Source organism: Chrysemys picta, chromosome 13, assembly GCF_011386835.1.
Source record: "Chrysemys picta bellii isolate R12L10 chromosome 13, ASM1138683v2, whole genome shotgun sequence".
NCBI lineage: Eukaryota > Metazoa > Chordata > Testudines > Emydidae > Chrysemys > Chrysemys picta.
In genome coordinates this window covers 24,789,611-24,815,213 of record NC_088803.1, presented here as the reverse complement: position 1 = coordinate 24,815,213, position 25,603 = coordinate 24,789,611, and the positions used below count along the sequence as shown (strand labels likewise).

The 25,603-nt window shown below is 50.5% G+C and overlaps 1 protein-coding gene across 12 annotated transcripts in view; it reads right to left on the bottom strand.

Moving 5' to 3' along the window:
• CHD6 (chromodomain helicase DNA binding protein 6) overlaps positions 1-25,603 on the bottom strand; it is a 203,331-nt gene that overhangs the window by 92,864 nt on the left and 84,864 nt on the right. For all 12 annotated transcript variants that reach the window (XR_010592225.1, XM_065565660.1, XM_024105115.3 and 9 more), the window contains one exon: positions 6,210-6,700. Coding sequence is in view for 11 of the 12 variants with exons in the window: in XM_065565660.1 (XP_065421732.1) it covers positions 6,210-6,700 (491 nt within the window). In the remaining variant the exon portion in view is untranslated. The remainder of the gene's footprint in view (positions 1-6,209; positions 6,701-25,603) is intronic.

The following is a 25,603-nucleotide window of genomic DNA, read 5'->3' as shown; positions in this document are numbered from 1 at the left end:
CCCCACTTTGGTTCTGATACCCCAGTCTGTCAGCTCCGTGTGGGCAAAGTGGAAGGAGTTGTGAGTCTTCCCTGAGCCAGTAATACTGCTAGCTCGCACTGGGCCGTCTGAGACAGAGCCCTCTCATTTCTAAGGGTATCAAACCCAAGTGCTTGGCAAACAGATTGGGGAAAGACATCTATTATCCTGGTGCCTGCTAAAGAGATGATGATATAACCAGGCCCTGCAGTCAGCTGGCAAGAGGAGACACCAGTTTTGAGAGGAGAGGACTATCACCTCCTCTCCCACCTCCCACCTGGAGAGCTCAAAGCTCCTTTCAGACATTAATGAACTGATCCTCATAAAATGCCTGCTTGATGCCAGGAACACCATTACTCTGGGACACTCGCTGCCTGCAGGGTAACACTCAGTGCAGTGCTTCCCATTGTAGGTGTGGGACCTGCCTGTTTCCTAACAACACCCTTGGGGGTAGTATCTCTAGCTCACAGAGGGAAGGAGAGCTGAACTGACTGCCCGGGGCTCGCACAGCATGTCAGTGGCAGAGTAAGCAGTAGAACCTACATTTCTGGATTCCCTGTCCCATGCTTTACCCAAAACATCATCCTTCGCCAGGAGCGATTGCTCCAAGCACATTACCCTGCGGCAAACTGTGGAATCCTATCTGCAGCGCTGCCACGGTCCCCATCAGTAAGGCACCACTTCAGAGAGGGAGGCAGGCTCGGGGGGCACACAATGGGTGAGGGATGACAGCCTAAAGCTGGCAGAAGATATTCTCTCTGTTCATCTGCATTCTCCCCAGAACGCTAGCTCCCCCTGGAAGTCAGTGTTGGGCTCTCTCTTCAAGAGAGGGATGCAGCTGGCACAGCCTCCCCAGCAACCTACGCCAGAGCAACATACTGCATCTGAAACAGGCAGTGGGAAGACGCGCTGCCCCTCATTGTGAACCAGGCCATGAGCAACAAGCAAGAGCAGGGAGTCCTGCGCCACTGCAGCGCCCTCAACATGGGAGCTGGGAACCGGCGCAGCATTGCCAACGCGGGAGCCGGGAGCCCTGTGCCACCAACTCAGGAGCAGGGAGTCCTGCGCCACCACAGCACCACCACAGCGCCACCAACGCGGGAGCTGGTAGCCCTGCACCACCGCAGCGCCACCAACCAGGGCCGGCCTTAGGAAGTGCGGAGCCCGATTCGAATACCTGGCGGCGGTCCGGGTCTTTGGCAGCACTTTGGCGGCGGGTCCTTCACTCACTCTGGGTCTTCCGCGGCACTGAAGGACCTGCCGCCGAAGTGCTACTGAAGACCCGGACCGCCGCCGGGTGAGTAAAAATTAAAAAGGCGCCTAAATTAGGCGCTCTTCTTTAGGGCATGGGGCCCTCTTAGGCGCAGGGCCCGATTCAGGGGAATTGGGAGACTTGGCCTAAAGCCAGCCCTGCCACCAGCCCTGCCACCAACGCAGGAGCAGGGAGCCCTGCGCCACCAACGCAAGAGCAGGGAGCCCTGCACCACCGCAGCACCACCAACGCGGGAGCAGGGAGTCCTGCGCCACCACAGCGCCGCCAATGCGGGAGCAGGGAGCCCTGAGCCGCTGCCACCGTGGAAGCAGGGAGCCCAGAGCCGCTGCAGCGCTGCCACGACGTGAGCAGGACATGGGCAGATGTGGGAACGCAGGGGTGCTGGATGGATTCACACAGTTGTGGGGAGATGACCGGGCCACCTTCTCCTCGGGACCGGGGCTGTCTCATCTCTCTCTCTCTTAAATGTATAAAGGCCCCAGCACAAAGTCTGGGGGAGGCGAGCTGTGAGCAACAGAGACTCCTCATTGGGAATGCCATGTCAACGCTCAAATAGGGCTCTCCAGACCAGCGTCAACACCTTGAACTGCAGCTGAAAGCAGTGGGAGGGGAGTGCAGGCTCTGGACCCTCCTGCTGTCACCACACCACGCACAGAGGTGACCCCAACAGGGAGAAGTCAGAGCAAGTCACAAAGCCTGGAGCAGAGAGGAAAGGCCTGGAGGATCAAAGGGCTTCAGGCCAATGAAGCCACTCAGGAATCCTGTCACAGTTGGGGGCCAGAAGCACCAAGCTGCAAACCGGCTGGAAAAACCACAGGCCACCCTCCTCCATACCCAGAGCAGCCCCCCCGATGCGCCTGCATCACCCCTGGCTGGTCTGCTCTGAGCTTTAGCCAGCTCCCTCTCCTTCAGGCCCCAGAATCCCTGCACCATCTTGGTCCAATGAAGAAGAGGCCTAGGGCTGCGTGTCACCTACATACTGATGGCACTGCATCCAAACTGTCTCACTAGCGCCTCCAGCAGCCTCACACACAGGTGACAGCCCATGCTACAGAACTGCCTGTGGAAGAGTCCTCAGATCCACGGTGCAGGCATAAGCTGTCCTAGCACATCTAAGAGCTCACTGAGCTACACCAGACTTCGACTCAGTCAGATTTTATTTCACTTTGATGTCTAATTGTTTCAATCTTTTCAGCGTCGAGCAGGGCAAAAGGGGCACAGGACAGCAACTCTGGGCTTGTGCTCAGTGCTCTGGGACTGGGCAGTTCCTGGCTCACAGCTCCATGTGACCTAGGGCAAGTCACTGACTCTCTCTGGGCCTCAGTCCCCTGCCTCGCTCCTAGATATTCCCCCATTGAACAGAGGGGAACTGAGGCCCAGAGAGATGCAGCGCCTGGCCCAAGGTTTCGCAGGCAGTCTGTGGCAGAGCAGAGACTTGAACCCAGTACTCACAGTCCCAGAGTGTTCAGAGTGCAAACTCTCTGGGGCAAAGATTCTCTCTCCCCAGCCCATAGGGGCCCTGGGCTCAGCTGGGGCCACTCGGCAGTACTGGCACACAAACAACAAAGAGTAACGAACAGGGTAATGACCCAGAGGAGGGAGGCACCAGCTTGTTAAATTAAAATTAATGGAGATATCCTATCTCCTAGAACTAGAAGGGATCTTGAAAGGTCATCGAGTCCAGCCCCCTGCCTTCACTAGCAAGACCAAGTACTGATTTTGCCCCAGAACCCTAAGTGGCCCCCTCAAGCATTGAACTCACAACCCTGGGTTTAGCAGCCCAATGTTCAAACTACTGAGCTACCCCTCCCTTCCTGCGGGAAGCAGCATGGGACGAGGGATGTGCTGGCTGCCGCGTCCCACCATCCCCATTGGCCTGGAGCGGCGAACCGCGGCCAGTGGGAGCCGCGATCGGCCGAACCTGCAGACACGGCAGGTAAACAAACCGGCCCGGCCCGCCAGGGTGCTTACCCTGGCAGACCGCGTGCCAAAGGTTGCCAATCCCTGCACTAGCTCATGCCGCAATGTCTGCCAGGCTGCAGAGGAAGGGTTGTTGAACACAAGATGCATCTGTTGGATTGTGCCCCCCAGGTTCATGGGTCGGCCAGGGTTTGTAAAAAGTGATTGAGACAAATGTGACATTTAGGCCAAAAGTGGCTTAGCCTTGCACCCATAATACAATTAAAGCCTGAAAACGCACTGCCCATGTAACTTCCACCCAAGAGACTGACTGGTGTGTCACAATTAACAAACCTTCCATTCATGAACCCATGTGTTAGAAATCATTTACAGGAGACTGTGCCACTATGCTCAGGTCTTTAGAGAGAGTGTGGCAATCTTACCATCTGCATCCAGAGATGGCTGCGTAGTGCTGCCTGGCCTGACCAGGCCCTCCCTCTCCTAGTAAAGAACCACCTATTCCATCCCAGGCCCAGGTTGACCCTGCCTTCCCCAAGAAGATTATTCATATCACTCCCAAATTAGCCAGAACTGTGTGCGTGATGGAGGGGCCACCAGAAATAACCACAACCTGCTCTTCACCCTCCCCGGCAGGGCTGGTAGAAGCTGCCTCTGCAGTGCAGCCAGCCTGGAGAGCATGAGCCCCAAACTCAGATGCCCACCCTGCAGGGAAAGGGGCCGGGACAAGCGCCAGCAGCAAATAGAATGCAGGAGCTGTTCATGAAAAGCAGCATGGCCTAGTGGAGCGTGCGTGGTGCTAAACCTGGGGCCTCAGGCAGGGTAGCGAGGCTCTCGCCCGCCTGCAGGGTGGGGGCAGATGAGCTGGTCTCCTCCTTGCAGGGCATGAGCAGCAGGTAGGGAACCAGCATGCTGAGAGTGAGAAGGGCCAGGCACGTCCTGAGGGCAGGGGCCTGCCTCCCCTTGGCCCGGGCCTGGCATGTTAGCTTCCCACCCTGCCCAGCACTGGGAGAACAGGGCTACTGGTTCACTCTGACACAGGAGGGACAAACTCCCCATTTCACCTCTGTCCAGCCCACCTCTCTGCTGCCCCTTTGCCCCACCCCCTCCTCTGACCCTTGACTGCAGCCCCCACCCCTAGCCCAGCCAAAACACTGGTGCTAAACTCCCCTTTCTTCCTGGCTGTTCTGCCCTGCTGTCACTTCCCACCTTCGAGCCACTCCCCGCTTCCCTCCCCACTTCCCTAGCCAGCACTGGCCTCTGCCCAGCCCCCTTGACTACATCGCAATGCCATCTCTGTCTGCCCTCCCCATGCCTTCACTGCCCTCCCTCCTCCTGCTCTCCTCCTCATTGTCCACTCAACTCCTCCTCAAGCTTTGCTTGGCCCTGCCCCTGCGCTCAGAGGCACTGCTTGTGCCTCTTGGTTTGGCCAGAGCTGCCCTGGCTTGAAGACCCATGCAGCCAGAGCGGCTTTTCCTAGGTGCTTGTGATGCACTGAGCTTGAGGAACACCACACACTGAGGGCAGGGTGCAGCCCTGCCTGCAGGGGGCTCCACTGCACAGACCAGGGCAGCTGCCAGCTGCCCCATTTCACACCAAGTTGGTAGCTCCAGTTCCTGTTGAGCTGCAAACGCAGGCCTTGCATAGGCAAAGTTTGGGAGCGCTCGGGGATGTTTGTCTCTTGCCAGCACTGCACTCCCACAGGTACTAACCTTACATCATAGAAATGCTCTCAGCATATGGATTATGCATAGCATGCCACAGCACCCAGACGCCAATCAATAAGTGTGTTTGTTACAGAACTCTCCAAAAACATTTATTTTAGCCAGCCGGACAGATAGTAAATCAAATGCAGCTGGAGCTGCAGAGACCCGATCCATTATCTGTGCATATTACCAATTAACCGGCTTTCCCCAGGAATGGGAGCTCCTCTACTGGCCCATCACCTCATTAATTAAAGGGAGGAGAGACAAGCAAAGGCAGCAGTGTTACATTATGCAACACAAAAGAACTCACAGGTCCTTTGAGAGCTACACCACCTTTAGCTGACTCTTCCCCTCTCCCTCTGTTGCAGTGTATCATGCATTCTATTGGGAGCTTAAGGCAACCTAAAATTTAGTTCTAGGGAGATAGTGGGATCTAGTGGTTAGAGCAGGGAAGTCACAGATGGGACTCGTGGATTCTGTTTCTAACACTCACTCCTTTCTCGGTCGGTGTTTTCGTCTGTAAAGCTGGGCTAAAACTTTACCTTCCTTATTCGGGCTAGGAGGGTTTACAAAGTGCTTTGAGATCCTTGTGTGACAGGCCTGCCAGAGGAAGAGCCTCACCCTAGTGCTGTTATTAACATCCTTGCTATTCCCACATTCATGCAAAGGGTTCCAGGCACTATTCAAACCCCCAAGTCTGGCTGGAGTGCATGTGGCCCGCTTCCCCCATTTGTTGAAATGCTCTGGACAGATTTACTCTCCTATACCCCGACTACTACTACAACTGCCTTGGAATGGGAACAGCAGGGTCCTTGTCAAACAGACTGAAAGGCCCGTCTTGTGTCACCACCATTTCAGTAAGTGCCTCATTACAAACCTGCCCATTCCGGAATGACTCCCACCTGATGCCCCTATGCGGTGACAATACACCCAGCGCAGGGGCCAGGGAGGGGAGGACACAGGATCGTGCACAGCATGGTGCTAACAGGGCTGGCGTGTTGTGTTGCCCAACCACTAGATACTGCAGTGGTGTACATACACGTTGTACGTCAATCTCAGTGAGAGCCCTGCAGACAGGAGTGCCCAAAGGGTGCTGCCCACACAGTTCACTCCAGTATGCCAGCGGCCATCCTGCCTCCAATAGAGGGAGCCCCCCAGTCCCACCACACAATGTCCTTCTGGACTAAAGGGAAAGGTGGCCCTGGTCTGCTCCTAGAAGCTACCACCCTGCCCTGGCCTGGTTGCAGTGTGGTTGAGGCAGGACCCCGCAGCACTGAACACACAACAAAACCCACCTGGCCTTTCTGGGCTTTGCCTTGGGGGCCGGCTCAGTGCTGCTCTTCTTTTCTTTAGGCTCCTTGGGGGCTTTGGCCTCCCGGGGTTTCCTGGGTTTCTTGGCTGCCTCCTTCTGCCTGGGCTCCCTGGGTTTCTTGGGCTCTCTGGGTTTCTTGGGCTCCTTTGGCTCTTTGGGCTCTCTCTTCCTCTTTGGTTTCATTTCTCTCTCCAAGGCTCCTTTCTCCCCCACTTCCAACTCCCCCAGGGCCTTTTTCTTCCGTTTCTTCTTCACCCCGGTGCCCCCACCCCCACTGTCCTGCATGCCATTCTGGGATGGCGTCCTCTTCTGTACAGCCTCGCCAGGCTCCTCCTCCGGGCGCTGGTAGTGACTGGCCAAGTCTGCAATGTTCATGTGGGGACACAGGTCCTCCCGATCGGCGCTGCTGGCAAAGGGGGCCTGGGGCTTGTACTCGCAAGGGAGTGAGGCGCCAGACATCAGGGAATGAGACAGCTGCAAAGAGAGGAGAAAGGAGGAGCATTAGCAAATGGCCCCTACAGACATGGCAGGTGGGGGCTGCCAGGGCCCTGTCAGTCTCCAGCCCCTATGGATCTTTACAAGTCTAGGGGTGGTGTTACACATAGACCATGATGCTTACAACACAGCCTGACTGTTCTGCCGAGGTTGCCTGGTGCAGTGTCATGCACAGGACTGCACTGGGTACCAGACTGTTCGAGCAGGACAGCGTTCAGTGTGGTGTTGCTGCACGCTGCTAAGCAGATGGATGTTTGGCATAAAAGTATCAATAAACAATAACAATCATCACTTCTGTAGTTTTGCAACCATCCAGGGGAGAGCACTGTACAAAGGTGTAAGTCTCACTCCTCCCTTTGACAGAGGGGAAGCTGAGCCCAGCAAGGTCAGTAGCAGAGCTGGGAGCTGAATGCAGGCCTTCTGGATCCCAACCCAGTGCCCCCCAGGAGCAGAACCCACTTCCTGCTGGTGCCGGGGCAGAGAGGGGGAAGTTTGCACCTCCCCTATTCAGGGACTGTGGGGGCCTAGCACCTCTGCCTCAGTGGCCTCATAGGGCTTTGCAGGGTTTCGGAGTTGCCACCTCCTGCCTGACCTCTACACACACAGTGCACTCAGACCTGCTGTGGAGGTGACATAGAGCTGGCTCCATGGCCAGGCAGGCGTTCCCAGGAATTATGCCTGCCCTGCAACCTCTTTACAGCTGCCTCGCTGTCCTAGAGAGGGCATAGGGAAACCCCAAATGGGGTGCTGGTTACCCCTGGGGAGTGTGCAGTGTGTTTCATTCAGCATGCAGACAGGAGGCAGCCGCCCAGCCAGACACAGTGCTGGGCAGTGTGATCACAGGGTCACTGGTGCTTCTTTCTAAAGGATCAGACACACCCAGGCCACTCCTGACACCACGGGCTGGGCAAATCCGAAGCAGTTTGGCATATTCTCTGCTTCGTCCTGCTTCTGGTGTTTGTTTATTTTTGCAATTTCTTCAACACTAACCACTGAAAGAATTCAATCCCCTCCTCCCACTGCTCCCAGCCTCAGGCAGACAGGGTTAAAACCAGCACAGCAACCTCCAAAGCTGGCAAAACAGGCCATGATAAGGGGAACAATAAAGTGACCAGACAGCTCTGGGGCTAGACTAGGGCACCCTGGCTTAATGGGGTTTACTTTCCCCTGAAGAGAGGACTGTTTTGTAGGACTCTCACTGGGATTGGGGCTGTGGGAGACCCTGAGCTCCATGTGGTGTTTCAAACCGGGACAGGATGTATTATAGGAAATGTTTCTCAGAAAAGCTACCAGAGATAGACAGTGACTGAGGGATGCTCACAAGTCAGCCAAAAACATGACTCTTTCTTTGCAAATAATAAACAGGATGAAATTACAATGAGCATGGGGAAAGGGGTGGCCAGGCTCCTTTTCAGCTTCCCAGTCTCACGAGCCTGTGAGAAGTGGGAGCAGTGTTGCCTTTCGATCTGGATGCTTTCAGCCTGGCCATTCCAGTGTGAAAGGGAAGGAAGAGATCAAAAATCTCAGGGCTAGCACAGCACATACGGATCACTGGCTGTCCCTGCACTGCTAGGGACTGGACAGCCCCCACTGCCTGCTGACACTCACCAGGAGAGAGACCAAAGAGGGAGGGTGGTGCAAGAAGTAATGAGGAACATGCTTCCTTTCCTAGACAGATTTCCTGCCTGACCCTGCCTCCTGCAGCCGCTCTCACCGGCACATGTCGAGACAGGCAGAGCAAGCGCCATGGGCAACTACAGTTTCCCAGGATCAGAGACTTGGGAGGCCACAGGAATGAATGGTGAGCAAGTGGGGGAGAGAGGCCACAGGAGACTCCCACCCCTCAGAATCCAGGGCCCATGAGCTCATTGCTTCTGGGTCACAGAGGGGGGGTGTTGACCCCAGCTGTGGAGTGAAGTGCTGGCCCAGTGAGTGGCCTGGCTGAGAGCAGGGCTCAGTGGTGGATCTGGAGGCTCAGACCACTGCTCTGTAACACCCAGAACGGCCTGCAACACCCGGATACCGTGGTTGCTGAACACCCACAGATATATAAGATGTTCCAAGTGCCCAAGCTTTGGGAAGGGGAATAAAAGTGATCAATAATCTAAAAAGGTCTGTGCACAAGTTTTCAGTGAGTGACAACTCTACGGAGGTCTGAAGAGCCTGCACTATTCCATTAAGATAATTCTTAATAACAAACATGGAATTCAAATCTATTAATGAATTGGAAATTCTCAGAAGCTTCCTTCTGTTCCCAAACCACAGGGCTGTAGTTTGGGGAGGATACAGTGTATTTTTCATATATACCAAAGCAGCTGAATCCCCTCTTTGAAGTACAAATCCCAACTCAAGACACAGCTCTGGAGCAAGGACCAGCCTCTCCATAATCTCTCTCTGAGACCCCTCTGATGTCAGCACTTGCTGCAGGATCCAGTACCTCAGGACATAGCTGATGGGTTACACAGCCTTTCCCCGTATGGCACCAGATTGAATCTAGCCCCGCTCAGTTGGGACTGAAGAGTTTGGTAGGTCTCAGTTCCAGGTCCCACATTACACACTCCTCTCCATGCTTGGCACTAACTGGCAGCCCTCTGATGACCCAGGCTTATGGCAGGCAGAGTGGTGTATTGGAGAAGTGTGTCCTGCTGCCGCCCTGTAGATAAATAAGGGACCTCCATTCACTTGGGTTCTCAGGCCAATGCCTTCACCAGCACTAAAGCCACATTCCATTTTTTGATCATTGGAATATCTATGCAAATTATTTGCAATATGCAAAATAGCTAAATGAATACTTGGTATTAATGATACAATAGTGACTAAGTGCCACTAATTTCCCCTGAAAAGCTGGCAAAGAAGTTGAATCCTTGCTTTAGGGGGAAAACTCAACTCTAGAGCCACAGCCAGCATCTCTGTAATGCCTGCTGCTGAGGCTGGAGTTCAGGGTTTGCCTTGCAGATCACACTGTGCGAGTAGAAGTGCTCTCCTTAGGAGTGCAGTGTGTCCCTGACACTGTGCAATGGGATGTCCAGGTGCCAAGGGACATTGGAGGCTTTTCCCTTCCCTTGGCACTTCTTTGATTTGCAGGGGCTGGGGCAAGCCCTGAAGGAAACCTGACCTGCCTGCGAGCAAAGCTTTGGTTTTAGGAATCATCAAGCAGGTAGAATTCTTTGGAAATTCTATAACCATGGGACAAGCATGTAACCATTTATGCTCCTATGTACTGAAAGGCTGAATTCCTATTTGCTCTGGTCCAAGTGCAGGTTGCTCTGTGAATTCTGATTTCTAATTTGTATTTACACACAAGTAGGGAGTGAAACGGTGTCAGAAAGAGGAACGATTCCTAACATTCCTGAAAGACTCTGACAGATGGATTCTCTGTATTTCCAGGGATATTCAGGAGTGGGCTACAGCATACTGCTTGTTTTGGCATCCCTGCAATCACTGCAGCACACCCTGCTGTTCTAGGCCTGGACCTCCACACAGCTGTGCAGCGCACCCAGCGTGCGGCATTGCAGACTGTTCCATGGCTACCGTGCTGACCTATGCAGGAGATTTATGATATGCATAAAGATGAACCAGAATGCGACCAACCAACCAATACTCACTTGTGTCTAGGAACCAGGGTGCTGCCCCGTTCCTACCCACACTGGCTTCAGGAACAGATCTTACTGCAACTCAGCCTCCACATGAAACCTGGGCAGTGCAGCCCCACATTACTGACCAAGGGGAGCTTTCTTCACCAAGGGAGAAGAGCAGCTCTGAAGAAGTCGACTCTGACCCCAGCTGTCAAGTACTAAAATTTGCCCCTGCCCCATCTTCCTGAGAACTTCTTAGATCTTCCAAGATGCCTGAGTCAGGGATCGACTGGAATGATTTACTGGAGTAGCTACAAAGCCAACAGCCCTCCCAAGAGGCCAAATCTCCCTTCGCATCCTTGCTAAAGAGCAGCTGACCGCAATTACCAGATGGAAAGCAGAAATCCAGCATCCTACAGCAGCAGGACAATGGCTCATCCTTTCCAAATGCATCCCATGGCTCTGGGCCTCAGGGCATGCCACATGCTACCACAGTCTGACCTCCCCAACTGCAGGGATCTCCCTACCCAGGGGGCCTGCAGGCAGCACCTCAGGTGCTGTTCCCATAATGGGACATGCCAGCCCCCTCTCAGTATGTGTGGGAGCGGATGGGACACCACATCAGGGATTGGCCAAGATCAGAACCATCATCCCCGGCCACCTGGAATGTGTCAGTCTCTCAGCCAACAGGTCAGGAGGCTGAGCCAATGGTGGGTGTGAAAATGCTGGGCCCATTTCTCTAGCTACATGGAAGATGTTGGCTCCTTCCTAAAGGCACCTTTGCTGCTTTTCCAGCCACCTCCCCCAATATCTGCCTTAACGTGAAGAGATTTTCGACATCATGCACTTCCCCGTGGCTCCTTTCATGCAAGCAGCATCATACAGCGCTTCCGCACAGCACCACTCCTCAGATGCTCTGCAAGAGCCACATGCTGGAAAGTCTGCGGCTGAGCAGAACGTATGTGTGTCTTGGTGGCAGCCTGAGTCCCAACACTGGAGGCCCAAAGCAGATGCTCTCTGATCATCAAATCATCCCCAGACAGAAACCCTGCAGGGCCATGCAGGAATGTGCAACTCCTTCAAGGGCAACGCTCTGGCCTTGCCATCGTTATTGCAGTTCTGCACACATCTGGGCATGCTATGGATGTGAGCCAAATTGGTCAGAAGAGGGCACTCAGAGTTGGCTCCTACTTCCACATTTAAACTGGTACTTCCAACAATGGCCACACATTGGACAAGTGGCTCAGTCCCCAGCTCTGCCGCCCCCATGCCTCTCAGAATGGTTCAGTGACCTGTGATTACTGGTCCAAAGTGCCACAACACAAGCCACTGGGCAGGGTTCCGCTTGTGCTCTGGAGGCCTGTGAATTCCAGAGTGGGGTCCCCACGCTGGGCGTTAACCAAGCACAGCCAGTCAGCACATCCGCTGCGCACCAAGGGCCTCCCTACACACAAGAGAGTCACATTTCAAGGCCTCACAAAGGACCTACTTCCTGCAGTTTGCTTTGTGTGTTTGCAGAGTCCATGGCGTTCCTTAGATCAGTTTGAAAGGGTGCTTCAGTGACCACTTGCAAACACAAGCCAGCACATGCAGCCCAATGACCACAAGGGACCCTACAATAACAAACAAGAGTGCACAGCCCAGTGCCCATGAAAGATCCTATAACAATAAACTAGCACATGGCCCAGCGCTCAAGAAGAAACCCACAATAACAAACCAGCTCAGCATCTGCAAGGGACCCTACAATAACAAACTAGCCTAGCATCTGTAAGGGACCCTACAATAACAAACCAGAGTGCATTGCCCAGTGCCTATGAGAGATCCTACAATAACAAACCAGTACTGTAAGGAAACTTCAAGAAGCTTCCCAAGGGGTTATAAGAGAGCAAGAGGGGAAGGTAAAGTGCTAAAAAAGCCCCTTCTTTCTCCTCTTAGACCTTCCCCCTGCAGCCAGCACACCTAGGGAAGTGTCTGAGCAGGCATTACCAGCAGCAGTTCTAAAGGAGTGAGCACATAAAGGCAGGGTCCCTTGCAGACCAGACTGCTCTGAGGGTCCCTGGTGACACTAGAGGTCACAGTCTGTTTTAGTGCCAGGTGTTTGAGAGCAGCCACCACCACCCTACACAAACAGACTCTAACTCAGCCCAGCATCTCAGTGAGTCACTGTCGGGCCAACCAGCAGGCTGCCAGGGGGGCTGTGTAACAGGTGACTTGCCCCTTCTGAGCTGGAAGCCTGGGGCCAACCAACCCTGGTTACTGAGGGGCACAGCTGAGAGAGATCAGTGGGTCCCCCACAAAGAGCATCAGGAAGCTACAGAGGAGGAAGCTCGGGGAAGCAAAATGGAGTACAGAGGCTGCTAAGAGCGACTCCAGCACAGGAACCTGGGTCTGGAGAGTGAGACTCAGGCAGGGAAGGCCTGGCAGTGACCTGATAAGAGGGGAAATGGATGGACTAGAGTTGACTTTATTTTGAACATTTGTTAATAAAACTAGACCCCAAGAAGGGGTGGTACTGGATGGAAAGCCTGGGTGTAGAATTTATTTAAGGAGCCCCTTGAAAGTGGAAACTGAGGCAGCCAGCCTATAGGGCCACCTCAGGCCATAAGGGGTGCTCAAGAGGGGGTCTGCCCTATATGTGCTTGGGAAAGGGCCCATCCAGCACCAGGCTGTTGGATCCCAGTGTCTGACCTTGCAGGTCTCAATTCCCATCCAACCCCAACTCAGGCAATGCCTCTTTGCACACCCCAACCCTGTCAGCACATCCCCCAGCCACCCGTAGAGCCCAATACAGCCTGATCTGGACCCTAGTAACACCCCAGGACCTAGCTCTTCAGTGGCTGACATTCCTGCTTCACCCTCATGCCCCTTGCTCCCCCTCTTCTCTCCATAAGCCAACCTCCAGGCTGCTCATGCTCACGTTCCTCCAAGCCCTTGCCCCAGGGACGTGCTCCTTCCCCCTGTATGAAAGGCTGAAAGTTTGCCCCAAATGCCCATGTGTTCATTGTTCCCCCACTGTTAGGCCACTTCTCTTGGTGTCAAACAAACCCCTCTTATTAACTCTTTACATCCAGGGCAGGTGTATGTGCTGCTCCCACCAATTAAGCTGTCGCTCTCAGCTGGGCAGCACCATCTGAGTAGCACTGGGTAGCCCCTTGTGTGCCCAGGCCTCTCCCTGCACCGTGCAGCTAGGCTGTCCTCTGCCACTGCTCCTACTCCCTGGCCCTAGAGGGTTTGGCTGTGCAGCCATCAGCAATGTACACTGTGCAGCTCTGGGACCTGCTTTACACTTAAAACATGTCACCAGCACACCTAGTGGTGAGGGTTGTGATTCCTTACTGCCACAGCCATACCAGTAACACCCTAGAGCAGATGCACTTGTCGGTACATGGCACTTTGGCCATGTCTACACTACCACTTATGTTGGCTAAACTTCTGTCGCTCGAGGTGTGAAAAAACACACACCCACACATGTTTCACCGGCATAAGTGGTAGTGTTCACAGCACAATGTCAGTGGGAGAGCTACCCTTGTTGGGGGTGGTTTATTTACGTCAATGGGAGAGCTCCCTCTCGTCAGCATAGAGCAGCTACATGAGAGATCTTACAGCAGCACAGCTGCAGTGGTACAGCTGTGCTGCTGTGAGCTTGCTAATGTAGACATGGCCTGAATAGCTGTACAGCTCATCCTGCTCCACCCACTGGAATAAGCTGCACCCGTCTAAGCACACTCATACTAGTATAACTGCAGCTACACTAGCGAGGAGGGGTTGCCACTTTGCTGGCACAGGTAGAGCAGTAAAGCCCAGATCCAAAAAGATATTTAGGTGTCTAGCTCCCTTTCATTTTCATGGGAGTTATGCACCAAAATACCTTTGTGAGTGAGCCAAAACTTTTGAAGTGCGGACAAGCCCTTTGTTTCCTCTCCATCAGCCCAACCGGGCACAGAGCTGGGCTGTGACTCAACTAATCCGAAGTGATGCCAAGGAGGCAGTGGAAGGATCCTGCGCTTACATGGGGAAGAGCTCCTGCCTTACTAGTGATGGACCTGACCCAACACCTAGCCAAGAGGTTCATAAGGTGAGGATGCTCCTGGAGCCCCAACTGCTGCTGGGCTTGTAGGTGGGAGCTCTACCAGAAGTGCCTTTTTCCATCTGTGGAAGTGGCAGGGGTTTGTGACTGTGTCTTCAGATCCAAACCTCACCCAGCCAGCCCAGGTCTTGAAACACTACACAAGTCTGCATGCAGCTGCCTGGCCCTATTAACTGTAGGGAGCACATTACCCAAGCTGATCTTTGCAGAGCACTGGCTTTCTAATCATCTGCAAGAATGTTGCCAGAGAGCCCTTTAAATCCATGGCCCAGCATGAAAAGGCACTAGAGACACTAGTTTAAACCAGCCAATCAGTCCCTTCCCTACTGTGATGGGCTAACTCACACAACTGCTAGTAAAACAGCAGAGAGACAAGGTAGGTGAGGTAATATCTTTTATTGGACCAACTTCTTTTGGTGGAAGATGCAAGCTTTCGAGCTACACAGAGCTCCTCCTCAGATCTGGAGAAGGAAGCAGTGTCTGAGCTAAATACAAGTTGGAATTAAGCAGAAGGGATAATGCATGTGGGGGGAAGTCCCTTAAAAAGAAGTGGGCAATTGGAAGCTAGATTGTTACACACAGAGGGTTTCAAGAGGGCAATTAAGGATAGCAGGAAGTGTAAGGTGTTACAAATTGTAATGAGACATAAAACCAGTGTTCCTGTTATATCCATGGTTTTTGGTATCTAGCAGAGTTATGAATTTAAGTTCCCAGGCACATTTTTTGAAGGTGTTGTGCAGGTTTCCTTTGAGGACAAGTACTGAAAGATCAGCTATGGAGTGAGATCGCTTTGTGAAAAGTGTTCACTCATGGGAGATACAGTGTTTTTGTCTTATTGTTTTTCTGTGTGAGTTCAGTCGAAAGCATTGTGATTGTCTGGTTTCACACACATATTTGTTATTGGGGTATGTGATGCGCTGAATGAGGCACAACATGTGTTGTGATAAAGCATCTGTAGGATCTTGAAAGGTGTGTTGTAGGGAGTACTGGTTATCGTAACAGAGGTGATATGGCTCCAGGTTTTGAATCTATTGCTCTGGCAGGGTCTAGTGCTGCTTTGAGTTGGAGGTTTTTTGAAGCCAGAAGAGGGGTTGGGGAGTGATTTCTTTCTGATGTGGTGTTCATCAAATAAGGGTTATTATTATTTGATGATCCCCCATATGGGTTCCAGTGTGGGTTGACAGATGACAGCTAGGGGTGTGCAGTCTGTGGTTTTTTTTTTTTTTTCTGTACTGAAACAGGTTCTCCTAGAGTATTTGGGTGGCCCATTCCACGATGTGGTGTACTTCTCTGGTGGAGTGTCCTTGTTTAGTGAAGGCGGTTTTAGTATGTTTAATTGTGTCTCCCTTTCTCTTCAGAGAAAATTCTGTGATATTTGAGTGCCTGGCTGTAGATAACTGATTTTTTGGTGTGTATGAGGTGGTTGCTGGATTTGTGGAGGTAGATGTGGTGATTACCGGTTTTCTTGTATATAGCTGTTTGGGGGCTTCTATTGTTGAAGCTAATCCAGGTGTCCAGGAAGTTGATGCTGTGGGAGTGTTCTAGGGAGTTTGATGGATGGGTGGTGGTTGTTGAAGTTGTGGTGGAAATCTATGAGGGAGTTTAGGTCATCTATCCAGAGGATGGAAATATCAATGTAGCTCAGGTATATCATTGGTTTTGTGGTGCAAAAGAGGACCACATTGAGTTTAGAACATTTACCAGCTGGGCAAATGGCAGGGCCTGACCAGCCAGGACGGGCTTTGTGACAGCGCTAGTGCCCATCAGAAGCATCTGCAAGAACATATCCAGAGAGCTGTTTCCAGTCCTGGCCCAGCCACAGGAAAAGGCACTGGAGACCAGGGGTTGGGCTGGCCAGAGACATCACCCCACTGTTCACAAAAGGATGGCCAGGGAGAGCAGCATTCCTCTAAGCAGTAACCATGAGAAGCCAGAGAGCTACCTCCCCACTGCTCCAGAACATTCCTGAAGGCCAAATCTTCTGCCTGGATTTGCTCCAATGGAAAAGGCCTTTGTGGTGATAAAGCAGCTGCCAGGAACCGGGGCCCTTGTATGCAGAATCACACTAGGTTAGCTAAAAGTCTGATTTCCAACCTATCTATTTCAACCAGTACAAAACCACATGGAAGCGCTGATTTCTATTTAAAGCAGTCCCTAACTGACCTAAACTCAGTGGAAATTAGCCTGGTTACCCAGAACCAGAGCGTTCATGGCGCCTCTGTCCTGGTGTAAATGGGTTTAAAAATTACATCTGTGACTTAACCACTGTCACTCCACATGCCGGCCTGCATGAGCCACAGAGCCCTCCCCAGCCGTGCATGAGCCAGAGGCCACCCTGCAGCAGCTCTCCCAGCGCACAGCTCAGATTCATTAGCTGCCATCTCAGCTACAGAGGAAACTCCTGCCTCCCTTCCACAGTAACAATGAAGTGAGTGACCCATGAAATGAGACTGACGGGGAACATCTTGCATAGATTGGGGTCACATTCCCAGCTTTGCTGGCACAGCTGCATTGAGCACTTACCACGCTGGCAAGGAAACCCAAGCTCATGATTGGCTGGAGCCCTCCCCCCTCCCCCCCATGTCCAAGCTCACCAGTTGCATCACCTGCCCTCATAGCAACACCTCCAGGAGAGGATCACCAATTCAAGCTTTCCCAGCTCACATTGTTCTCTTCACTGTGCTGATGAGAGCTTTAGGAGCATAAGCCAGGCACAGGATTTCAGCTGAAGGGCAGACAGGAACAGAAGAATTATGAGCCCAGTGGGTCCTTCTAGCCCACGTCTCTCAGAGCAGCCAGTGCCAGCTACTGCAGGAGAAAGTGAAAGATACCTTGTGTGGACAGTTAGGGGGAAGCTTCTTCCTAGTATGTGTCCTGAGCAATGGAGTTGGTATTCTGTCTCATTTTATCATCATGGAGGCACCAGCCATGACGTCATGGTTAAGGCTGAGCTGAGTTTTACACTTGAACCAAGCCTTCCACTGCTTCACTATGCATGAAGAATGCACATGCCCTCCCAAATTCCGGCACTTACACTTTGGTACAGAATTCATCCTCTGAGAATTTACAAGTGAATCAATTGGTTTGTTAGCTCAAATTGATTTGAAAATGGGTCTTTGAAGAAATTTATCCCCTGGTGTCAGCCCTTCTCCACCCCTCTCTCTCAGAATGATCTTAATAATGGAATAATACAGATTCTTCAAACTTTCCACCAAGTTAAAACTCACTTAAATCCTAAGCACTAGTTATGTGTGAAGAAATAATTGAAGATTAATGGTAATTTCTTGTAATTATTTTTCATAACTGAAAATTTATCCTTCAGTAGAGGCTGGGGCAGAAAATCTTCTCCTGCACCGTAGCACCACCAGGAGAAAAAAGGCATAAAAATAATCTAGTATGTCTTTAAAAATCCAATTACTCTAATCTGGGATTACAAACACTCCTAGGGATCAATCGTAGGTAGCTGGATGGCATCACTAGAGGGCAGAGGTGAGGCTGACTGAGTTGCCCTAAATGTGCATTTCCTTAAGTTAACATGTTTGGATTGCTTTTAAAGTTTAACCTTGACTCTGAATTTTCTGAGTTTATAACACTTGGTTTGGGATAATTACAAAATCCATGTAACATTTTTACCCTAAACTGCCAGCATGCGCTTTCAACCTTATCTCCACCTCAATGTAGCTTCGATTTGGGAACACTGATGTAACTGGAGATGTTTCCATTCTCCATACAAATGGTGATTCCTTTTTTCAATCCCCCAGTCTCTCAGGCATCTCTTGTGGCAGTGAGGTCCCTGGGTTGTGTGGGGGAATTTGATTAATAATTTACATTTACTTTGCACCTTCATCCCAAAGCATTTCACAAACTATGAAGAGGAATCAATCTCTCAGCACAAAGCTATGTTATGTAGCAGGGATTGAGGAAGAATCCCAGCTCCAGGGGAGGTGGGGGGGGGGAGGCACGATGACAGAGACTGGAGCTAGGCAACCTGGAATCTGAGCAGGACCTTGTGGAAACACCCCAGTGCTTGCAAATTATTTGAATGATCCCAAGAGGCCCAGAAATTAGCCATGAGGGAGAGGAAGCATCATTTTCCTGGTTCAGAGGCAGGGGTAGGGAGGTGCTGGCAGCACAGCACCCCCGAGCTATACACTGACCACTTGTTCAGTCCTGAGCACCTGCTTAACCATGATGACCACTTCCAGCTGCACACGGGGCTTTCCCATTCATGTGTTCTCTCTGCAATCCTCTGTACCAGGGAGAGACAATGTCCTCAGCCAGAGCTAGACTGTGAAAAGTAAGATCTGCCAGCAACTAGGTGAAAGCCCATCTCCACAGAACTTGATGTCTGGCAAGTGTTGTCAGCCCCAGGGCAGGGCCCAGGGTGCAGAGTTATGCCAGCAGGATGAGCTGGATGCAAAGCAGACAGAATGCACAGCTGATGGGAAGCTCCTCATGGACAATACTTACTTGTAGCATTACAAAAGCAGCTCAAAGTGAGATTCCACTGCTCTTTCTCCCCCCAGACAGGACAGTCCTTCCAAACAACAGCCTCATCAGATATCATCCAAGCGGCTGCCTCGGCCTCCCACATCAGAGTGACAAAACCACAGCTCAGAGTTGGCCCTGGGGGACACCTTATGGAAGCCAATTGGGTTACAGCCAGGATAAATTTGGACCACAAGCCCTAAACACAACAAGCTTAGGACCCTTCATGATGGCAGTGTCCCTCCCCTGCCCATGCTGTGAGCGCCTTGGTAAAGCCAGTCCTCTCCACAGCAACAGCAGGCAGGTGTCAGCTGCAGCTAGTAACCAAGCAGACCAACCTAGAGGCTTCATTCTTCCAGAGCTTATAGCCACTGCCTTAAAATCAGGGCTTTTCCTCTCCCACGCTGGGTGAGGTGAGGTGGGGTACAGTGCAAGGATGTGGTATGATGCCATAGTCATCCTGCCTCACAGACACTAACTCTCCGGTCAAAGAGGACAGCATGGGACTCTCTTCTCCCTTCCTCCATACCAGAGCTCAACACTGCTCCTTAAAGGTGACCACCAAGGAGTAAAAATCAGGTCATGCCCTTTCCTCCTCCTCTCCAAGCAAGGCCAGGACGGGCTCTTCAGAAAGTTCTTATCCTGCTTGCTTTCTCCCTGTTAGAAATCAGATCTTGTCTACCCTGTTTTTTCCTGGAAAACCCTCTGGACAACTGGAGAGCTAGTAGGTTCATGACCCCACAGGCAACGAGAACAAATCATGTCAAACCAATCTGATAGCTTTCTTTGATAGGATAACGAGCCTTGTGGATAAGGGTGAAGCTGTGGATGTGGTATACCTAGACTTTAGTAAGGCATTTGATACGGTCTCGCATGATATTCTTATCGATAAACTAGGCAAATACAATTTAGATGGGGCTACTATAAGGTGGGTGCATAACTGGCTGGATAACCGTACTCAGAGAGTTGTTATTAATGGTTCCCAATCCTGCTGGAAAGGCATAACGAGTGGGGTACCGCAGGGGTCTGTTTTGGGACCGGCACTGTTCAATATCTTCATCAACGACTTAGATATTGGCATAGAAAGTACGCTTATTACGTTTGCGGATGATACCAAACTGGGAGGAATTGCAACTGCTTTGGAGGACAGGGTCATAATTCAAAATGATCTGGACAAATTGGAGAAATGGTCTGAGTTAAACAGGATGAAGTTTAACAAAGACAAATGCAAAGTGCTCCACTTAGGAAGGAAAAATCAGTTTCACACATACAGAATGGGAAGAGACTGTCTAGGAAGGAGTACGGCAGAAAGGGATCTAGGGGTTATAGTGGACCACAAGCTAAATATGAGTCAACAGTGTGATGCTGTTGCAAAAAAAGCAAACATGATTCTGGGATGTATTAACAGGTGTGTTGTGAGCAAGACACGAGAAGTCATCCTTCCGCTCTACTCTGCTCTGGTTAGGCCTCAGCTGGAGTATTGTGTCCAGTTCTGGGCACCGCATTTTAAAAAAGATGTGGAGAAATTGGAAAGGGTCCAGAGAAGAGCAACAAGAATGATTAAAGGTCTTGAGAACATGACCTATGAAGGAAGGCTGAAAGAATTGGGTTTGTTTAGTTTGGAAAAGAGAAGACTGAGAGGGGACATGATAGCAGTTTTCAGGTATTTAAAAGGGTGTCATAAGGAGGAGGGAGAAAACTTGTTCACCTTAGCCTCTAAGGATAGAACCAGAAGCAATGGGTTTAAACTGCAGCAAGGGAGGTCTAGGTTGGACATTAGGAAAAAGTTCCTAACTGTCAGGGTGGTTAAACACTGGAATAAATTGCCTAGAGAGGTTGTGGAATCTCCATCTCTGGAGATATTTAAGAGTAGGTTAGATAAATGTCTATCAGGGATGGTCTAGACAGTATTTGGTCCTGCCATGCGGGCAGGGGACTGGACTCGATGACCTCTCGAGGTCCCTTCCAGTCCTAGAATCTATGAATCTATGAATCTATGATTGTGAAAGGAAGGGATTTCTATTGTTCAAAACACTGAGATTTTTGCTTTGGTTCACATCTCAAATTCCTGACAAAAAGAGTTGGAAGAAAAGGTCTCTAGTTAAAGACTCAACTCCTCTCCACTACAGAGTGAGAAAGCACTTCCTCCAGCTCTCTGGCTCCTCCATTGAGACCTCCAGCAAAAAAACAAGATGTGCTCTTCCTGAGATTTCTAAGGTACATAACAAACACTTCTTTAAACAAATGTCTGGCCTGTTCACCTCAAAGCAGCCAAAGGGGAACCCTCCATTTCTGCCTTGGAGGCTGAGGCAGTGCAGCTCTCCATCTCCCTCTAGTGGTCGGATTACATGGTATGGTTTATAAACCTCCTTTTGCTCAGGTAGCAGATTCTCAGGGGTTCATTCTCCGCAGATAACCCAACCAGCGGACTCGCTATACACCTCATCTTTAAATTATCCTGGTGCATAGCAGAGGAGTTACACAAGCTGCCACACCCCCCTGGACCCACATGTGCTGCTGTTGGTGCACACCAAGACCATAAACCATAAAACCTTAAACCATAAAATAATCAGACTCTTCTGGTACCAGCCCCTGACTCGGGCTGTGACATTCTGGCTTCCCTCTACTCACGGAGCTCCAAGACACGCTCCGGTATAACCATACTGAGCCTTGAGCTCCTTTGTTTCACAAGCAATGTGGGGGCCTGCAGCTGAGTGCTCTGGCTTCGCCATGTCCTTTGCTCATGGCCCAGATTGAGAACTGTGCCAAGTACATCTGAATTCACATTGCACATGGCGTGTTTCAACAATTACTAAATTAGTTTGACAATTTCATATCAGCCCCAGCCACAGGAACAAGCCCATATGAATGATGCTGTGTGAGGCCACCTGTCAGCAGCAGCTCCTGCACCATGGCACAGCAAGTCAATGCTGCATTAGCTAAAACACCAAAAGTTGCATTTAAACTCCTAGCCCCTTGCAAATACTGTTAAAGCACAAGACAGCCTCCACTCAGCCCCATGCTCCCCAAAAGAGGGCAGGCCTTGCCTGTATCCTTGATGGCCCAGAGCGGCTGCTTAGCAGGATCACCTTCTGCCATGCCAACTTCACCGTTGGGCAGCTGAATAGTGACTGTGAGAAGGAGAAAACATGCATCAACCTACTGGAGAGCTTGGTGCAGATAGGCTCCAGCCCATGCTCCCAGGCTGCTGCCATTATAACCCACCTGCCTCAGAGGCACAGTCTTTATTGAGCAGTGGAATAACACAACTTGTGCAAGTCACAGCTAGGCAACACCACAACCTGGCACCCTAACCACACACAAACTTGGTACAACTCCAACACTGGTTAACTTTTAATTCCGCAATAAAACTTTCAAAGGGAAAACAAAGAGAGTGGAGGAGACTGGGAGTTTAGATGGTAAAATTAGGACTTGCCAGGCAAGAAGACTAGGGCAGGGATGAGAAGAGCAAGCAAGTCTGGGACTTTGTAGGCAAGGAGAAAGGGATGAGAACTCAGGTGTATGGAAGAAACAAGACAGGGACAGGGCAGAAAAGTCTGCACCTCCTAGAGAACACTCCCATCCAAAGGCTGGAATGGAACCCAAGACTTCGGAGTCTCAACATACCACTGTCAGCGAATGTCTGTGAAACCCTCTGGCAAAGTGTGTTTTATCCCACTCCAGTGCTGGTCCACACAGAGCACGACAGCCTGCTACTGCTATCTGTTATTCCCTTAGCTTGAGTGACAGAGAGCTGTGTGATGGATCTAAAGGTCCCAACTCTGCTGATGACCCATGGGGTGCCAATATGATACCATGTGAGGGAATTTCTGTTTTTTCAGTTTGCTTTTTTAAAAACCCAGGAAATTACATACAGAAAACTACATTGAAAGAACATTATTAAGATTGCAAAGTCAATCACACAAATGTCAGGAAATGCCAGTATTAAGGTGGCCTGTGCAACTTTCATTCAGCCCCCTTGGGCATATGTATTATGATACTGTCTTCAATTACATGATCACATACTATTTTTTCCCACGGTATCCTGATCTCATTCAATGCACAAGCTGGACCTTGTCTGGGGATTAATCAGGGCTGGGTAGAGAAGAAGGCTATTATCTATGGAACCCCTGCCTCAATTGTTGCAGAAGTTGGAAGGTCTGTACAGCATGGGCAGGTGATTGCAGGAAGGGAAAGGATGGTCTCATAGTTAAGAGAGTTAAATGCTGCCCTGGAGAATTGGATTCTATCCCTGCCTCTGCCACAGAGTTCCTGTGGGATGTTAGTCGATTCATTTAACCCAACTCTATACAGGGGGTCATTAATTGTGTGATTTTCATTTTCTGGATGCCTGACTTGGAGCTATAAGTGCTGAGTAAGGGTAGTCAGAACAATCATCTCAGTGAAATATGCTATTTGGTCAAAGTTGAAACATTTGGCAGAGACACATCAGTTTCCAAATAAATATTCATTGGGAAGGTTCCTGGACTTCTGGTGAGGCACGAAAGACAAATTCTATAGCTGGGTGAGGATGGTATTGGTCTGGGAGACCCATATTAAAGTCCCAGCTGTGTCTGATTTGGAGTGGCCTGAGATGGCCTGCTGCTCTGAATCAGACAGGACAGGGACTTGAACATGGCTTTCCCATGGTCCTGACAAGCATGAAGACATTTCTTGCAAAAATGTTCAAAAGGTTTTGTTTTCGTTCCACTGAGGAACAAAAACAAATGTTAAAACCTTGAAAGTTCTCACGAAATGTAATTGTCCTCCCAGTAGGTCTAGCGCTGAGCACTCACAGCTGCAACAGAAGTCAGTGGGAGCTGTGCTCTGAATGTATAAACTGCTATAGACCAGGGATCGGCAACCTTTGACCCACGGCCCGCGAGGGAAAGCCCCGGCGGGCCAGGCCGATTTGTTTACCTGCTGCATCCGCAGGTTCAGCTGATCGCAGCTCCCACTGGCCGCAGTTCACTGTTCCAGGCCAATGGGGGTTGCAGGAAGCAGCGCGGGCCGAGGGATGTGCTGGCCGCCCTTCCCGCAACCCCCATTGGCCTGAGACGGAGAACCGCAGCCAGTGGGAGCTGCGATCGGCCAAACCTGCGGACACAGCAGATAAACAAACCATCCCGGCCCGCCAGTGGTTTTCCCTGACGGGCTGCATGCCAAAGGTTACCGATCCCTGCTATAGACTGTAATGAAGGCATGACAAATTAGGCACCCAAAATCAATGGAAACTTTGGACTTAAATCTCGCTGTGCCTCAGTTTCCCATCTGTAAAACAGGGATAATACCTCTGAACCTCACAGGGTTAATCTGAAACACTCAGGTACTACAGTGAAGAGTGCCACAAAAAAAGCCCATGTGAAAATACATAATTCTACCTTCAGAACAAGGTTTGAATAGACTGCAGTACATGATGCCTGGGGCTGCCCACTGAAGAATGAGAAGAAACCAAAATATATAACAGCTGCTCATTCAGTGAGTATTGTTAATCCTGTGCACTGAATGAGGCAGGGTTCCTGTGAAAAAATAGTATGTGATCATGTAATTATCAACTATTATAATTACAGCTGGTTGAAATGCAGAATTTCCATTTCAGGGAAAATAACATTTCAAAATTTGTTTTTGTTCCAAATCACTGTGAAAACCAGTATTTTCAAATTTGCCTGCAAAATAAATCCCCAATCATTTCAAAATGTATTTTTCTGGCATTTTTTAAATTACTATTATCTTTGTATTATTCCATGACATGCCAATAGCAGTAGATAATATGACGTCATACCATGTCAAGTTATGTCACAATGACATCATATTCTATGCTACTACTACTGGAATGTCATGGAATAACATAAAAACAACAGTAATGTAAAACTAAAAACAATATAAAATAAATTTCAAAATGAAAATTTCAGTTTAAAATGAAATTTCAATTTTTATCCAAAACAAAAAATTTCAGCTTATTTAAAACAGCATTTGCAGACAGAAACCCATTTTGACAAAAGTTTTCTGACCAGCTGTAATCATAAGGCAGCCATCTCCCAAAGGAGCTCCGTGCTGGATGGAGTCATACCTGACTAACCGCATCACAGCTCCCTTCATTCCCCCTTCAGTTACAATTGGACTCTCGTCTTCACTTCCTGTCCCACGTCCCAGCAGCCTTACATTGCTGAGCCATGTGAAACAGATTCCATTTCCCACCCAGAGATGGATACATTGCCGTTACCAGAGAGGAGTCTCCTGTATATTCTCTGTCACTGTACAGGTCTCTGAGCTCCTTCACAATATAAGAAGCTATGAAGCAATTGCTCCAGTAGAATTACACCAGGGATGAATTTGTCTCATTAGGTTTTAGCTCCAGAAATAAAAGCATCTTTACTAATGTACAAGCAGCTACCTCTGAATCCCAGCTTGTCCCGCTCCTTGCACTGTGAGGCCTGCAGGTCCCAGCCCCAGCACTGCGCCACTGGGACTTGTGCCTCTGGACTCCTTCGGCAGTAAGTGCTCACACAAAGGCTCCTTCCTTAACCTCAGGCTGAGCGCAGTCGGATACTCAAGGAAGCCCTGTGTTCAGACAGCAGCATGGAAGTGACACCAGAAGGGAATGGAAGATGGGACTTGCTGCCACAAAAATGGACCAACATATCCTGCAAACTCAGCATGAGGAGATGGAGAACTCCAGTGACTGGGAGTCTGGAGACAGGCAGGCACCACCAGTCATTACCAAAGGGCACC